The following is a 19496-nucleotide window of genomic DNA, read 5'->3' as shown; positions in this document are numbered from 1 at the left end:
TACAAAGGTAATGCCGTGCCAAAAGGATAAATATACAGATAAAAGATCCAAAAATTAAAATTAAGAAATTAGGGATCTTCAAATATTAAAGAAATATGCTATAACAGTTAAGTCATTAACTAGTAGCAGTAAGGTCATTGTAAGCAATATTCTCAAAACATGCTGGACAGAAAACCATTGGTTAAATTTTTCTTCAACTCAGATCATCCATAAATGTATTTCAGTTGTTGATCTGTATTTTGGGAGAGTAAATACATCATCAAAAAATCTATAGTCACTGCAGTACCATATTTCTCTAATATTTAAAAATCACTATTTTTTTCAAATTTTCATTTTCTTGGATCTTTTAACAATATATTTACCCCTTCAATATGACGTTATCTCTGTTGAGTTTTAATCATCTCTGTTTTGAACATTCTTACATTTTTTCCCACTGCTGAAGGTGTACCTTTGAGACACCGACACACGTATGGGTTTTTAATAAAATTTTTACCATTTGTGGTTTTTAAACGAGGCTTTTATTTAAATTCAAACATATGTTTTATTAAAAAAATTCTTCTAAAAAATAAATATTTTTAAATATATGCTGTCTTGAGACTTTTGAGCAAAAAACCTAAAATGTTGAAAATTGCATAATATGAAAAAGGAATTGCACTTGAAACGGCGCATAACTTTATTATACATAAAATGTTGCAATTTCTTCAAAATTTGACTAATATAAACTATTTTGGAGCACTCATAGAATTCAAAATACTTAAACTATTAATTAGTTCTATAGTTTTGTTGTTTCTAATGCCACTTGCCAATACCAGCAAGTTTTGGTGAACCCGAACGAATTTAAGGCATAGAGTGCGTTTCTTGTTTAAAGTGTTGCCATCTATGGCCAAAAATATTACTTCAGTCACACATACGTCAAAACCCTTTTATAGAGTGGTACGTCACAACTTTTTTATAGATGCAAAAATTTTTCCTCATACATCCATTCATTCATCCATCCATAGATCGCAATGTTGACCTAAACCAGAGAACAATCAATTTCCAATTCAGAACCCCCAGAGGTATTGATTTGTTATTTGAATTGGAGGACTTTGCGACATGACTTATTTAACGTACACCAGTAATGATTTATTATACGGGGAGTCTTCGGTTGACGGAGATCGAACTCACGTCCTCTTGAACATCGGCCCAACTCTTTAGGCTATCCTGGACCATTAATTAAAAAGTAAAATAATTCCTTTACTCCATTCATCTTAATTATAAGTTCTAACAAAAAATTTTCGCTATAAAAAATATAAATTTGCAATTAATTGTGGAGTTAAAAATTTTTTATGCACTTAAAATAGGTTATAATTTATCATGAATATTAAATTTGAAATTAAAATTAAATTTGAATTTTTACGAACTTTAAAAAATTTTTACTATAGTTGTTTTAAAAATAAAATAGTTTTTTTTAATTAATGTAATTTCTGCATATTTGTAATGGCATGACTATTCAACAGGAAAGAATAGAAGATCATAATAGTTATATTATGAATAGATATTTACTAATATTAATCTAATTGTAATAATATTAATCTTATTAGATAATAATATTAATATAATCATCTAAATAATTGGCATTTAAAATAAAGTAACATATTTTTGGTAAAAAAGCTAGTTTTTTGCGAAAATAATGAATACCCAAAAATTACTTACTTGGTATTCTTCACCACTTTTCACTGCATTGTTCCAAGAAAATATTTGTTTGTAGACATAAAGAGCTTCACTATTTCTTCCCATCTGTGAATTGAATTTTGAAATAAATGTAATTTTCTGTCATTAAATAGAATAATTGAAGTCATTTTTGTTTTGTAATATTTTCAAATCAATTCAAGAGCTTTATTTTGAAAATATGATATTATAATTTGGGTTGTGCCGTGCGCATAAAAACGGACCACCCTGAATAATTTTTGATCTAATGATCGAATCTTCACGTTCTAGGGCTCAATCTTAATAGTTCGAGGAAGCAACTTCAAAAATGCTAACTAATTAATATTGGCTATATTTCATGTTACGAAATCAAACACAAAAATGTATTTTCTCTGAATAAACATACTTTTTTTCGACGGATTTGGATTTCTTAACCCCCAAAAAATTGAGAGTAATCTCAATCTGGGAAATATGGTCTTAATAGTTGTGGTTCAAAGTTTGGACCCCTTAATGCTAATTTAACATTTTTGTGGTATTCCGCCATATCGCGAAATCTTTTTTAGAGAATTGAAAAAATTTGTACATATTTATAAAATTTGTTTATCGAAAGATAATTCTATTGAAAAATATCTTTCATTAAATATTTATTTTTTAATTACTTAATTTAATAATAGTAAAAAGAAAATTTGAATAATTTGAAGGTTTCCATTTTTTAATAAAGATTGTATTTTAAAATTTTTGACAAAGATTGTACTTTATTTTTAGAAAGATTAAAAAATTTTGAATTACAAGGTTTCCAATTTTTTTTTTAAAGATTGTAACTTTACATTGCAAAATACAAAGTTCGAGCAAAATCGGTTGAACAGTTTCTGAGGAATTGAATTTTGAAAAAGCCGTGCTTTTAAAATGCGGACTGTACTTTCGTATAGTTATTAAACTAACCTCAAGAAGAAATCTAGGTGATTCTGGTAAGAAAGTTGTTCCAACAGCAGATATAATGGCAGGAATAGAGCAAATTAACAAAAATTTTCTCCATCTTCCGAAATGAAGACGTTTAGTGTCCATAATCGTAGCACCTGGAAAAGAAACAAAAAAGAAACTTTATATTAAATGAATAAATTCAAACTAAAAACTTATAATATTTTGCTTTTGATAATAAATTACATTATTTCGTTAAAATTTACATAGAAATCTTTATAGCCGATTTTTTTTTTCAATTTTTTTCTTCTTCTTTTTTTTTTTATTTGCTTTAGGATAACTCTTTTTCAATTTATTCTTCTTACAGCTCATAATTAGTTTCAAATTACTTTCATATTTTAGCGTTTTTATTTAAATATTTTTTCAAATTTAGCTCTTCGAATAAGACTCTGATGGCATTAATCGCCATTACTAATATTTTAGTGGTAGTTGAAGTATCATCATTGACTTCAGGCCGTTACATATACATCTTAATTTGGATGTAATAAAATGATAATTATCTCAAAGAAGGGAATAAAATCGTTTAAGTAAAAAATTTATTTATTAAGCAAATATTAGTATTTTAAAAATGGCCATATTTAAAATAATAAAGAAAAGAAATCCCTTAAATTGATTAAGATAACATTCTCCACATCGAGAATTTTGAATGCGAATCATATTTAACGTTTCTGGGACTGGGAGGCCCGAAAGGGGCACCCCCAGTCGCCGCAAATTTTAAATTGAAAGTGAATGAATTTTTTTCCCAACGGACAGTTAGGAGCATGGAGAAGAGATCCAAGGTTGGCGAATATTCGAAAGATAACATAGCCAAAATAATGCCAACCCCCATAATCAATATTAGGTTTAAAAATACTTTGGCGATCGCGAATCGCCTACAAGAGTGTGAAAATAAGGATAACCTTGTAATTAAAACATATTTGTGGTAGGAAATTAATAATGAGGAGTTATAAATAGATTTTTGTTTTCGATTAGGCGAGATAGTGAATTAATAAGTCTACATTAGTATTGAAATAAAAAGTTAGCCGTTACATAGATTGATAAGAAAAGAACAAAATATATTTTATGTTTGCTTTAATAAAAATTTTATAATTGATTTAATTTAATAATAATTTGATTAATGATGATTAAAAAAGTAAGTTTAAGTAATTAAAGAAATTTTAAAAGCTTGGAAATATGTAATGCCTATTGTGGCATTAAAGACAAATTCTATTTTATAGTTTTCTTTCAAGGAAAGAAAATGAATATATATTTTTCCTAAATTTTTTTCTGAAATTAGTTAGTGAAAATGCTTGATGGCAAGAATAGTCAAAATAATTCAACATATCTCTTGTCCTGGTAGCAGAACTTACTGATATAATCTACAGAACTATCTACAAAAATTTAATTTTGACTATCAACAAAATCAGGCAAAGATTATTATTTTTGGAAAAATTAAACTTAATCCAACATGTATTTAACACAATTTGAAAACATTAAATAAAATTATAAACAAAATCTTTTTCTTGTTTAAATTGAATTTGAATTTCACATAATTATAATTTAGCTTGATCGAAGAAAAAAACAGATGCTTATAGTAAGCCCAATAAACAAACCAGAAAGAAAGATTAACCAGCAGATTATAATATTGAAATAAAATCTTTTCATTTTAAAAAAAGAAATCAACAAGACTGTTATTTATGATGTCTTGATTCGTGTCTATTAAAAGTTTCTTCAAATTAAATTCATTCTATACTGTCACAATTACTTTGCAAGCTAATATAACTATAATCAGATAATGGAATTAAATAAGTGTTCTATTTTTGATATCAAAATAAATAAAGAAGGAGAAATTTTCCTCATTTTTCATAAATAAAAATCGAAAAATTTTCCTCTCTAGTTTAATCTTTAACTTTTATTCTTTCTTCATTCTATCTTCATTCTATCCTCGATCAATATTTCCCCATTTGTTGATTTGTTTAAAAAATCAAAGGAGGAAATTAATATGCAATTGCTCTGCTATCGGATATAAACGATCTCTAGTTTCTTAAAATAAATGGCGATAAATTGAGACTGCAAAAAAATATTGTATAAAGAAAGTTTTCATTTAATTAAAAAGATAGCACATTTTGGAAAGTACATTTTGCTTAAAAAGATTATAAGGAACTATAAGTTTAAATATTGATTTATGAGTCAAATAATAACGTCTGCAAAAAAATTTATGCATCTGGCATCGAAAATTTTTTTTAATATTTCCTTCTTTTTAAGGTCACTTTCTGTAAAGTTATCGCCAAGTTATTAGTCACTATTAACTTGCATTATTTAATCGATAGGAATATCTTTAAAGATAAAGACTGGTCTAAAGATAATTAAGTCGACCCACATCATGTATTACAACTTTTAAAAGAGATTGAAAAATTGACAGATAAGTATTTTTTCATTTATGCTTCAATTTTACCAGTCATGGTCAATTATTATTATTTAAAGTAATCAAGTGTGCCATTTATGACACACATCTTAAAATTACGTACATTTTGTTCTCAAGATTTTGAGTTCGGGCTTCTTGTAAAACAAAATGAATTTAGGTGGGTAATCATTAGTTTATGACTAATGAGAAACATAACTTGAATAAAGCACAAACGAAATACAGAAATGGACATACGGTTTGGCTTTCAACCGAACTCTTCCAGACTAAAAGTCTAGAGCTGCCTGCTGTTATGGTAACAAGGGTAGTAAAAAACTAAAAAAAGGGTAACTAATGGGTGGTAAAAAACTAAACTTCAGTAACATTAGAGAGCTATTGCTGATATTAAGCGGGGCATTTGTTAAATTTTTTTTGTTAGTGTGGTATATCGTATATTTTTATAACCGGCGTTGAACACCCGACCCAATTCTGAGTTATCAATGTTCAATCCCGAAGCCTTGAATTTGGAACTCAACCCAGAAGAAAATAAAACTTCTACATCAAGAATTGGTACAAACTAGCCCTCATGGTTGAACTTTTGGTTTAACTAAGCACTTTTCTGATGGAACTAATATGCATTAGCGTAGCATGGAGATCAAAACCACGAAAACCGCCCATGTTTAGCCCGACACCAAGGGGGCTCTAACTCATAATCCGTCTTCCACAGGGGATATGTTACGTCAGCACTGTGGTCGGTGCGAGCTGGGAGCAGAATTCGTATCGACAAAACTTTGCAGGGATTCAAACCTCGGTCACACCACTCACCTGTTTCTTAACACCCTTCTTTTTATTATCTAGTTCAAACTTTTTCCTCTTTCCTTATTGGCTAAACCACTTTGCATGTCTTTATCTCCTGACTTTTCTAATGTCATTTGGTTAGACACTGAAGAAGGTTCTTGCTAAAGAGAATCGAACATGTCCATTTCTGTACTTTATTCACGTTGTTTCTCGATTCAGTCTAACGTAGAACAAAGTATACCCTATCCTTTAGGACATTCGGATTCGGTTTTAAAAATATACATTTTAAACTTTTTTAAAGCAAAGCTGCTGCAATATGAAAAATTTAAAATACTAAAATATTTCTATAATAAACTATTCTAAAAATATTAGAAAAATTTTACTAAAAATATATCTATAATAAAATATTTTACTTTAGATATAAGGAAAGATAGATTAAACTATATTTAATTTAAAAATAAAAAACAGTAAATACTTGGTACTCACCACTTTTTGGAATGATACCCCATGCTAGAACAGCGACGAACAGGCCACCCAGGGCCCAAAAAACTAGTAAAAAACTAAGATGTTTTCCTCTGCTTTTACGTACTAAGAACTCGGAGTAAAAAGTGAAAACAATTGGTAGTGATCCTCCAATGCTGAAAATAAAAGTTAATTTGTTTTATAGGACCAAAATAAGTTAAGTAATGTTACTTCAAATTAAAATCAGTAACTTTTTTAAATAACATCATAAATAACACTTATAGTGATTAATTTTGCTTTCTTTACACTCTCAGAAGTAAAGCTCTCACTTTTGATGATTCAGCAATCCTTGAGCAGCATTTCGGTAATTTTGAAAATCATTTCGTCACGGAATCACGTGATTTGTGAGCTTTTAGATTAGAAGTGGACATTTTTTGTCTGTTCATAAAAATGAAATTAAAATAGAGTATTTCATTTTATAACCGTCTTTGAGCAGCAGACCCAATTTTGGGTTTACGACTACTAACGTTCAACTCTTGAACCTTGTAATTTTGAACCCAATTCTGAAGATAAGGGAACTTCTGGATCAAATAGTAGAAAAATTTACCTTCGTGGAGGACTCTTTGATGGAACTAACCCGCATTTGCGTTACATGGAGAGGAAAACCGCGAAAATCTCCCACTGTCAGCCTAACAGCTGGAGGACTCTAACCCATGATCCGCCTACCACTGAGGATATTTTTTGTCAGCACTGTGGTTGGTGCAATCCAGAAGCGGAATTCGCATCACCCAGCCATCGCTGGGATTCGACCCCGGTTCAACCTCATTAGAAGACAAGCACCTATACCCCTGAGCCATCAAACGTAGAGCATAATAAGTAAAGTAGAGTCAAAGAACGAAACTAATTTACAAATTCAGAAAAAGATAACATAAGTAAATAACATTTAAAATAGTAAATCAAAATGGAAAAGCGTCTATAGCATCTAAAACCAAATTTGTCTTACATTAATTTAGAAAGTCAAAAATACAATTACAGCAGAAAACAATTCTAGAAGAAAGGGTGCTGTGTGTTGACAAGCAGTGTGCCCCCTGATGAAGTGTTGTCTTGCTAACACACATATCTTAGAAGTTTTTTCGTTTCCTGCTAGAATTATATTTTTAACTTTCTAAAAATAGGTAAAATAGAGGTAATAGCATAGTTACCCAATGCTGCTGAAGAATCGAGTTAGCATGAGAAGTGAATAGGTGGGCATAAAAGCTGCAATTACTCCAAATATTCCGTTGGTTGCTAAAGCAGTCAGTAAAGTGCGCCTCCTTCCTAATCTGTCTCCCATTATTCCCCATAAAAGAGCTCCAATCGTCATCCCAATAAATGAAATGGTACCTGAAAGACAACCATGCGCTTTATCACGTGATATTATATAAAGGCATGAAATTTCAGTTGAAAAGATACTATCCGAGCAAAAGTTTTTAATCGCATCCATACATCTATGAAACATTAAAATTCATGAAAAATATGTACAAGTTTTAAAATATTAACACATGTAGTATGAAGTTTTCTATGGTGACCGAATTAAAGAATGAAGCAACTTAAAAATCGAAGCATATTTGTATCGATATTAATATTAAATCAAATAAAAAAACTTAAGGTTTTATGTTCTCAGAAGTTATAGTTTCAGCAGTATTAAGTGAATGATCTACCACTTTCTTATTTTAAATAGAAGGAGAAGGCTATAGTTTGATATCAAAACACTTCTAAGGGACGTTTCATTGTTGCGTGATAATTTAAGTATAAATAGTTTAATTTAAAACTCAACATTTTTAAAAATTAAACTTACTCTACAGCCTTGAATACTTTATCGTAAATATCGAGTGGAAATTTCGAGCTCTGTATTAGATCGTAAGGATGAAATTTGTTGTTAGTAACGTCGCTTAATTTAACAGCTCATTATTTGACATGATCAGCGTGCCTGAGCCAAAGAATATAGAAAGGAAAAATCCAGCTCCCCAAATATGTAACTAACGAGGGGAATTGTACTTACAGGGGAAGCAACAGACTCAAATTTAGCATAACATCAAACATTGATGTCGCCATATAAAATTTATTCGGGGGAGGACTATACTTCTATTGTTATTTTCAAGTTACTTGAGGGAAAAAAATAACATTTGCCCTTATTGAAACTAATTGCTAAATAAACTTTTATATATATATATATATATATATATATATATATATATATATATATATATATATATATATATATATATATATATATATATATATATATATATATATATATATATATATATATATATATATATATATATATATATATATATATATATATATATATATATATATATATATATATATATATATATATATATATATATATATATATATATATATATATATATATAAATATATATATTGTTTATATATCTATACATAATCCTGAAAACTAAAACAACTTGATATTATGTAGAGTGTTCTACGTCATCTATGTCCTCATGTATAATTTTAAAATTATCTTTAAGTATTAAGTTAAGAAAAAATACAAATTAAGGGTCGCAAACTACTATTTAAGGGTGGAAAAAAACTATACGAAAATCTTAAGAATCAATATGAAGATAAACGGAATTGAAAACTTTAAAACCAATTTGGGTTTTTTTATTTTGTAACCGTCGCTTAACAGCCGTCCCAATTTTTAGGTTTACGACTACTAATGTTCAACTCCGTAGCCATGTAATTTTGAACCCAATCTAGAAGGCAAGGGAACTCTTAGATCAAGTGTTGGGAGAAATTTGAATTTGTAGAGGACTCTTGATGGAAATGACCTACATTTGCGGAGGAAAACCACGAAAAACTGCTACGATTAGCCTGGGGACTCTCACCCACGATCGGTCAACTACTGAGGATTTTTTTTGTCAGCACTGTGGTCGCTGCGAGCCGGGTGAGGAATTCGTATCAACCAGCCATTGCTGAGAATCGAACCCGGATCACGTCATTGGGATGCGAGTGTTATAGCCCATAGGCCACTACGGCTCCGCACTTTATTCAATGATTTAAAATGAATGAATAATTATAGTTAAGCAAAATAAAATGTAAAAGAAAATAAAACAAATGTGGTAAATTTGAGAAAGCCCAACAGTGAACACCCAACAAATTTTTACTTGATTAATTAAAAAAAAATATTTCATATTTGTGAATGAGTCATTTTCTAAGAAAAAATTCTAAACTTTTCAGAAGAAAATCAGAAAAATATGATTTTAAATATAAAAAAAAAACGTAGCTTATTTCAAGATCTTTAATAATAGAATATTTTTTGGTTTGTTTCTTCAGGTAAACTCAAGAAGCAACATAAACGGCATTTTATTGCAAGGTTTCATCAAAAACCATGCATCGTGTTTATTTTGTTTATAGTTCAGCTTTTGTAACATTTCTATGAGTCTAAATATTTTATTATCAATGGTAATTGAAATAAAACAAAAGTAATTTCCTTGAGAGTAAAATTAATGGAGAAATTTGTATGTGCTAAATTTTGACTATAATGCTTTGGCCTGCTTGATCAATAGTAGCATGCCAAATGGAACATGTCAGCAACTATGTATTGTTAAATCTTTATTCTGTTTAGTTGAACTTCTTAAAAAAATGTGTTTCGCTTAATCTATTAACGTAAAGTCATCTAAAGGGACAACAAATAATAATCATTAAAAAATTGAATTATTTTAGCTTTCTTAATTCTTAATTATTTATTAACTTATTATTATTAAACTTCATTATTTTGGCTGGATAATTTTAATTGCTTCGATATATACTTGCTGTATAATATTGATTTATTGATAATTTTCTTTTCTATTCTCTATCCTATGCGAAAAACTGGTATTCAGCTGGTAGACATTTTTTCAATTATAGTAGTATACAAAAAAGAAAAAAACAGAGTTCAATTAGTCAAATTTCTGCTGGTATATAAACAGATACCGCAGTAAAGTATATGAAAACAGGAATTTTGGCTAAGAAATGTTTCATTTATTTACAACTTTTGTTTTCACTTGTTAGTTTTTTTTTTCACTGAATGATTATTTCTTCCTTTTTCAGTACATAATACAGTACACGCAGTTAATAAAATAGCGTTATTTTTTTTTTAAATTATTAATTTTGTTTTTTTAGGACCCTTCTAATATAATTCTTTTTTAGGATCTTCTCTTTAGGAACTTTAGAACCTTTCAAATTTTTGTATTCTATGTTTGATTACTATATATATAATATATGAAACACTGAAAATTTATTCAGGGATTATAAAATGCTTTGTATCATAGAAACGACTAAAACATTAAATGACATTAATTAAATATCTGGTAAATCCACCCCGTTGTTTTGACGGTGGACAAAAAGAAGAGAACTTGAAGAAAAGGTCCGTAAAAAACACCTCATACCTACACCTAAAATAACACCTCATACGTAACTATATGAATTTGACAGCCGATTAAATTGGTCCGCTAATCCCCAATTTAAAGTAATTAAATGTTTCTTCGAATGAAATTTTATATATATATTAAAAATATCAATACATGAAGATTAATTTAAGCACTACTTAGTATTTAGCAAAATGATTAAGACTCTTAACTCTTTTCTACGCATTTTCTTAAAATAGAAAAATAGCACTGGGAATCAGATTTTTGCAGAATTTATACGAGTGCTTGATTTCACCGAATTCGGGTAAGAGGATTTTAAATAATAAGCTACAGATGTTCGGAAAGCTATTGATCTTTCTTTCTCGAAAATGTATTTTTGGTTCAGTTTATTATTTTTTCGTCGGGATGGTGTACATTTTTAAGAAGAAGGAACAGAAGAAGTTTATATATATATATATACTGTAAACTATTAAAAAAATGGAGAAAATAATAGTGGAATATTTCAGAATATTAAAGCAGTATTAAGCTTAACGTTTTTCTCATCTTGTTTCGGCTTAACTTGTATTGCTCTAAGAATCGAAATTGTTGTGCTTAAAGAGGAAAATAAAATTATTCAATTGATTAACAAAACTGGAATTTATATTTTGAGGAAATGATAAATTATAATAATGGTGGTCGGAACAATTTTTATGCACAATTTATTTAATATATATACCTTTTTTATTATTCATAAAAAAAGAAACAGAAAAGATGAGATATTTTGATTTTTTTGGATCACGTGGTGCATTTCGGTAACCATAAAAACTTTACATAAATTTGCACAAGGAAATAAAAAGGACAACGCATAGAGCTCTCAATTTCTTCCTCGTTCAGCAGAATTTGTAGTTTCAATATTAAAATTTTTAAAAAATTAATACTTTTAATTCAGAAAAAGTATTTGTGAAAAATACCTAATTCTGAAAGCGTTAATTAGCACAAAATAATTACTTTAAAAATAATATATTATTTTGATAAAAATAGAATAAATAAAATTACATAAAGTACACTTAACACACTCATACAGTAAATTAAGTTCAACAAATTATCCAATTCTTAAAATTATTTTTTATCCCAGTTTTTATTGTTAAATATATTAAAATCATTTGGATGATTTCTATGAAACTTTTGCACTTAAAATGTTCTTCATTCTTTTAATTAATTAAAATTTAAGCTGATGTTAATTTTTTGCATTAGGATATAAATTAGCTATATTTATATAAATATGCTTATTAAATTATATATATAAACTCATTTATTAAATAATATATAATTTTTTTTATAAAATTAAACGTGTCATTCAATTTATGAATGTGAACAAAGTTATTGAAAAGGCATAAAAATTCTAAGTCTTGATTTATAATTTTGAAAATTTAAAAGTTACATTAATTTCATAAATATGAATTAAGAACAAACTCCGTGCTTTAAAAATAAATTCATGAGCAAACAATGAACGGTGAAGTCATGAACTAATGTACTATATCAGTAAATTTGATATATATTGCTATGAAACAGAAACAATTCTAACAGAACGTGAACATACAAATATGAATAAGTAGTTTAAAATAAATATTTGCTTACCTCCCATAAAAATGGACTTATTTATTGAATTCTTGTATTTCAATGATAAACTTTATCAAGAACTGGAGTTCTTGATGGCACAATTTATTTAGAAAATAATAAAATATAAAATAAATAAAAAAGAATTGTTTCGAGTAAAACGTCAAATTGATGAAAAAACAACTAATAATATTAGTTAAAACAATTAATTAAACAGAATATTTATTTTTATAAAAATTTTGAACTGGAAATAGTTAATTTAAATTATGGTGGAATAGAACTATGAGAGTTTTGGAAGAGAAGATTTAGAATTATTGCATGTTAGAGAAAGTCTCTTGACTAAATCACCAAAAAATAGAAATTATCAACAAGAGTCTCCCATTTAAATCCCTAAAAGTTTCATACATCTGTTTTCCTAGAAATTCTAGATAATTGCCTGCTTAAGACCAACAAAAAGATGTTTCTGATGATATTCCCCTTTTTTAAAACATGAAAAAGGAGTACAGGTCCATAAATACGATAAGACAATTTCAAAATGTAAAGGACATTTTCCCATAGCCTAAATTGAGGCAACTATTTATCTTTATCAGTTAAGAAAGTGGGGAAAAAGAATGGTGCAAAGAGCGTTTTATTGCTTATTGAAGGAAAGGGTAACAATGACAATTCGTGTAGCGCTCTACACATTTATTTTATTTTTTAATGTAGAGAAATTCTTGGGTATATTATTTTTAATTAATTTTCCTTTAATAATATTATAGAATAAGTTGCAGCAGGTAAAAAAAAAAGGGACATGAAAGGACGAAGAAAAATAGAGAGTAAATGATATAGAAACACAATAGAAATATTTTCTCGAAATAATGGACCCTGGTTCCCCTAATATTGGGGGGTCAGCCCCCCCCCTGGTTCTGATACTCGTGGCATCAAATGAACGAAGATCCAGCGTATGCGCATTTAGAAGCCATGCGCCGGTTCGTCACCTGTGAACCAGTTGTTGGACAACTTTACATGCGGTCTCCCGTTAACCGCCATTTTTGTCTTTCTATGTCAAAACGTGTTAGCAGATTTAATCAACAAGGATAATATAAATGTATTCTCAAAGAAATATCATAATTAATAGCACAGTGCTTAGGAATAGCTTGAAAATGCAGAACAAGCCAACAATAAATAAAAAGAGAAAACTTAGCTTCTTCACCCCTACCCCAGTAGTGGTTGGGATGAGAAAAGGGTTTAAACCCGTTTCAATAACTCCGCTATTGTGCCCCTGATTGTTGTTTTTTTCTCTCTACACCGGGAGCGCACCTAACTTTGAACGACTGATTTACATTATGTCTATGGAAGCTAGACTTCTTCCCCATGTATATTCTTTGTCTGAGCGATCAGCATGCCTGACGACGCAGCCAATGGTTGCGGGTTGGAAACCAGCTCAGTGCTCCCTGTTTCTCCCTGGGTGTTATCCTCTGCTTTGTGATGTGTGAATGTGTTCTCTTCACTGTGAACGGGTATCTGTGGCAGTGTAGGGAGGGTAAAATCATAGCTTTGCAGGTGCCCACTGGGTAACGTTAACTAAGTAACACTTCCAGCAACTTTCGAGGCATAATATGGAAAATTCAATACCTGCTGTTTAAAAAATAAAAAAAGCTCGTTTGTAACCTCGTAAAATTTTGAAAATAGTTTATTTAAAAACCTAAATTTACTTGAAATGGAACGGCTAGAATTGCGTGCTATCATGAAATATGAGTTCTTATATGGAACTTTGGCATTGCAGACCGTAGGAAATATTAATAACGTATGAGACTATCGTGTCACTACGCAGAAGGTAGTATCAAATTAGTTCACCAAATTTGGTACAGGTAGCTTTACAACAGATGATCGCCTGAAGCAAAAGATAAATAACCGTTAAGACTGGCGCACCTCAAACTATTACAGCAGAAATATACTACTACCGACCTGTCGAATTTCTGATGTGGTCGTAAAGAAAAACCGCCTAAATTTATCAACTGATCGACTTCTATCTTATTGCACGGTAACGCTGGACCACTCTCTGCACAAATGACTATGCAAAACTTATAGGAATTAGAATTAGAGCTTCAGCAACATCAACCATATTCACCTGTCCTAGTCCCCACTAACTACCACGCATTTTTCAATTATAAGAACTTTTTTTTCTTAAAAATAGGAAAAAAATTAAATCCGACAAAGCTATAAAACTGACTTTTCAGGAATTTATTGACCCTCACTGAGCAAGATTTTATACCATCAATCCGTACAACCTGACGTTTGAAAAGCGAAAGAGTATCGAAAATACGAGTGAATTTTAAAATGAATAAAAAAAATCCTTAAATTCGTAAATAAAGGCTCACAACTCGGATACAAAACTTTTTTTAAATTTGTTATATTTCAGTAAAGAATTATTTCAACAATTCTTGAAATGAGTAAGACTTTTCAATTCGTATAGCTGATGTGTTTATTCATTAATAACGCTGAGAATGGAACATATGCTGATAGGACTTATATTTTTAAAAAATCTTTCGGAACCATTAATAACATATAAAAATGTTAAATACTAAAATTAAATAATTTTTTATAATTGTTAAATGTAAAAAATATATGATTTTTATGACTTTTCATTAGATAATCTTTAAATAGGCTAGCCACCACTAAATACCTTCTCCTTCTTCAATTATAAGACCTTTTTTTCTTAAAATAGGAAGAAAATTAATTCCGACTAAGCTATAAAACTGACTTTTCAGGAATTTATTGACACTCAATAAACAAGGTTTTATACCATCGATCTGTACAACTTGTCGTTTAAAAAGCGAAAGATTATCGAAAATACTAGTGAATACTTAAATGAGTAAAAATGTTCCTTATATTTAAAAGTTTTCAACCAAATTCGTTTTTTTTTTCCTTACTTATTTCATCCTTGATGACGTAATATATTTTCTTACACACTCTGTATTTGAAACAAAAATAAATATTTCTTGCTTAAAAAAAACATATTCCCCTTAAAAGATCATTATAGAGCTATTAATAATCAGTTCTGCTATCAGATTTCGCAATTCTTAAATAAAGACTTGAAGCTCGGATAGCGAACTTATTATAATTAGATACATTAAGTGAAGAAGCATTTCTACAATACTTGGAGTAAGACTTTTTGATTCTTATAGCCGATATGTTTATTCATTGATAGTGCTGAGAACGGAACATATGCTAATATGACTTTTTTTTTAAAAAGAAAAAATCTTTTGAGAGCCATTAAGAACATATAAAAACGTTATACGGCCAAATTTGATAATTTTTTTATCATTGCAAAAAATAATTATTTATTTTTTCATTAGATACTCCTTAAATTGACTCCAAAGTTTCAGTGGTTTGGTAAATTTTAAATATTTAACAAAAAACACAAAAAGTAAAAATAAAATTAAGCATTTAATTGTTCTCATAACTTAACTATTTAGAACATATTTTTCCCATTATGGAAATCTCATTCACTGAGTTTCAAAAAGCTGAATCCATCAAAAAAATACACGTTTATTTAGCGAAATTACATTTAAATGCCTTAATTTTAATTTTCCCTAACTAAAATTCAATAGTTTATTTGAAGTTTACTTCTGAAACCATTAAGATTGCATCATATTAAAGGAAAATACAGCCATTATATTAAAAGGTGATATGTTGAAATTTACATAAATAAAAAGCATACAAAATTTCGACAAAGCGCACGCAACTGGAATAGGACAAACAACTTTAAATGCAATTTTTTTTTCTTAAAATGAGGGCTTTAAGCCGGCTACAATATTTTTTCGCTATTTCTAATGTAGCTAATACCTCAAAGATACTTTCCCCAATTAATGTTTAGTTTTTTTCTGGTCCTTGATAAAATATTCATGCTTTTCTAAATTGCTAATCACATTGTAAATTGCTAATCACATTTTATGCACAATTGGAATTTTTTCATTCTAACATTACGATAAAAGAACCGGCAGCTTGTTTTGTCCATCTAATTAAATGTAAAGTTTAAAATAAAGAGCATTTTTTACCTTTTTGATTTTGAAACTATTTACAACTAATATAGTTAGAAAAAACCATGAATACAAAACTATGGAGTTTTTTTTAACCATTTACTATTAACGTGTTTACAAAACCGCAAAAATAAGGAAATTTAACTGAACATTGGAGCTAGGCTTTCCGTTAGGTTAATGGGTTAAGTTGTGGTTGAGTTGTGTTTTATCAAATGAACCGTGGAATGTGGTTTAATTAGTTTATCTGGTTGTTTCATCTATTGTAAAATATGGGAAATACTAGATTTTTTTTCTTTGTCAAGTAGCTTTATGGTGGTTCCGTGTATACGTGAATGGAAGTTTCGTATTTTAATAGTCTGGGACCACAATGATCTTCATGAGGTGAAGAAAATTGAGGAAATATTGTGGTGTCAACGCTTGAACTCAAACCTCCGATAACCGTTCAGTGGGTCATGAGATTGGCCGATTAACCATCTCGGTTATAATATGTACCCAGCTGCAAGGAAATAAGTGGCTACTGGGTGGGCCTAGTTGGTGAGATAAATTTCTGTTTGTTGAACCATATTATATGAAAGCAGTTAATAAACCATTTTTCTCACAGTTAACAGTTTGAACGCCATCTTATTTATGGTTATTTGACGGGTTTGTTTGAATATTGTAAAATAACAATTAAATCAGTATAGAACAATTAAATCTTCAGTATTAAAGTTTTATTTATTATGAGAAAATTAAATTACTGTATCAAACATTATATAATTTCAAACTATGCATAAACTTGCTGAAAACAAGGCTTTATTTTCTGCACTCAGAAACCATAAATATACAAATATATGAAAATACATACAACATACATAACTATCGCACTATCAGTTTGAGAAATTTATCACATTGTTTACTCAAGCGTTTTCGGTGACATATAGTCATAGGTAATGCTTTTCTAAAATAAAGAAAACAACGTGTTATTCTCTTAATAAATGTGAGCTTCATTCATTGTTTCGTCTTTCAATAGAAACAAATAGTTGTATTTTATTGATTTACGATATTTTCCGTTGAAAGAAAAGTCATTTCATTTTATTTCTTTTGTATCGTGCCTAAACATCGATTTCGCTTGCTATTAATTCTTTTTTCCCCCTCAAGTATTGAACACATTGTTATTTGTCCTAATAAAGAATTTTTATGATCAGCAGGAAAGTAATATTTTTTTCTTTATCTAAATTCTGTAAATGGCTATTTTCGTTAGCGCCTTTAGCTTCACATTTAAACACTTACAGGATATTGGTTTGGTTTGTTGCACTGGAAAAATTCGCTTTTGCTTAGCCAGCCTGTTGTGTGTAGCAAATTATGCTTTAAAAACCTGGAAATACCAATAATTTAGTCAAACGTTATTCAGAATTATGAACTTTTTTCTTTTTGTTTAGTGAGCATGCAAATATACGACATTTTTAAAATTCAATTTGCCATTAACTACTCGACCGATTTCGCTCAAATTTCGTATTTTTCCATTAAATTACATTATTTAAAGAGATGCAAAGAATTGTATACCTTACAATTCAAAAAATGTTTAACGACTTTTAAACAAAATAATAAATACTTACTAAAAGTTTTTTTTTTTCGTATGGAGTTTTCTTTGGATAAACGAATCAAATCACTTAGAAAGTTTTCGAGATATGGTGAAATACGCAAAAAGTAAAATTAATATTAAGGGTTCCAAACTTTGGATCGCTCTCTTGATCAAACTATGGGGACCCTGTTTCCCTTATTGCGGCTACTCTTATATATGGGGATTGGAAATCCAAATTTATCGAAAAAAAAGGCATGTTTGTTCAGAAAAAGTAAGTTTTTGCGTCTTAAATTGATATTGTAACTTAATGCATCACCTATACTAATTAATTAGCATATTTGCAAGTCATCTCTTCGAATCATTAGGTTGAAGATCCGATCCTTAGAGCAAAAGTTACTCAATGTGGTTCGTTTATTTATTTATTTTTTTAGCACTGTACAGTGCGCAAAATAAAAATAGAACACTGTAATTACTTCTTATCTTACTATCGGATCTTCACGTACTAAGTTACAATATGAATGATTCGAGAGTTTAAAGTTTTGTATGCGAAATAATTGGCGTGGTCAGCATTTCAAGTCACGAAATTAAAAAAACAATTTACTTTTTATTAATAAAAATACTTTTTTGTTAAAAGATTTAGATTTTTGAGACTAAAAATATAAGAAAAAGGAGTATCGGTGATCTGAAAAATATGGTCCCAATATACTGAGAAAAACTATTGCAAAAAAGCCATATATGTGTGTTAAAATTATTTTTTCTGATTGAAACAACTGGTACAAGGAATCGTCAAAAAATTACGCTATATACCTTATGTACTCTTATATAACAAATATAGTGTACTCTAGATACCTAATACAGTATACCTATATCATGATTTTTCTGCTTCTTATCATAACGGTTTATCGGAATTCCTGGTTTTAAAAATAATTGCTCTTTATACCTCCATATTTAGTAAGAATATGAAGCTGAATATTTACGATTTGAGCACGAGAAGATGCAAGTTTGATTTCGCCTCGCAAGATGCTGAACATTCCACGGAAATAGAAATAAACGGTTATAAAATCCATGTATGTTTTTAGTTGTATAATAAAGATAATTGTGCTCCATGAAGATTTACATAAATATTCATGGAACTAAACTAAATAATTTGATAATGCTTAACTTCTATTCGTTTCGGTTTTCTAAAGCCTAGTTCGAATTTATGCTAATCTCTCTGTGCTGTGAAGTATGTTTGATTAAAAAACTAATTTTATTATAGGAAACATTGTATCTATGCATTCTAAAGAAATAATGATTCTTAATTTATATTGTATCGTAGAAATAACATTACTGACTCTTATATTACTGTAATTATAAATTTCATTGCGACTGAATAACAAAAACTATAGTAGCTAGCTACTTTACACCATGTAGTCCAAAAGAACATTCCTGATGCTTTACTAATTAGGAATCATCGTTGATTCTTGGAGTAGTGAAACACCAAGATCCAAGAGTTATCTATGGTGTTCCATTGCACCACTTTTTATTCGCACCTATACCGCAGTTACCTACAGTTAGTATTTTAGTTCCTTACACCACTAGCAGTTGTCACTATT

General features: G+C 29.0%; 1 protein-coding gene across 1 annotated transcript in view; it reads right to left on the bottom strand.

Moving 5' to 3' along the window:
• LOC107438533 (synaptic vesicle glycoprotein 2C) overlaps window positions 1-19496 on the bottom strand; it is a 52743-nt gene that overhangs the window by 6847 nt on the left and 26400 nt on the right. Inside the window, exons 4-7 of the mRNA XM_016050843.4 lie at window positions 7510-7690; window positions 6332-6483; window positions 2632-2765; window positions 1696-1779 (exon numbers count right to left, since the gene is read on the bottom strand). Coding sequence (XP_015906329.1) covers window positions 1696-1779; window positions 2632-2765; window positions 6332-6483; window positions 7510-7690 — 551 coding nt within the window. The remainder of the gene's footprint in view (window positions 1-1695; window positions 1780-2631; window positions 2766-6331; window positions 6484-7509; window positions 7691-19496) is intronic.

The sequence above is a fragment of the Parasteatoda tepidariorum genome, chromosome 11, assembly GCF_982258835.1.
Source record: "Parasteatoda tepidariorum strain Cologne lab strain chromosome 11, Ptep-v5.0, whole genome shotgun sequence".
NCBI classification, from domain to species: Eukaryota; Metazoa; Arthropoda; class Arachnida; order Araneae; family Theridiidae; genus Parasteatoda; species Parasteatoda tepidariorum.
Note: the sequence above shows the minus strand (reverse complement) of the source record. Positions and strands in the feature narration are given on the sequence as shown.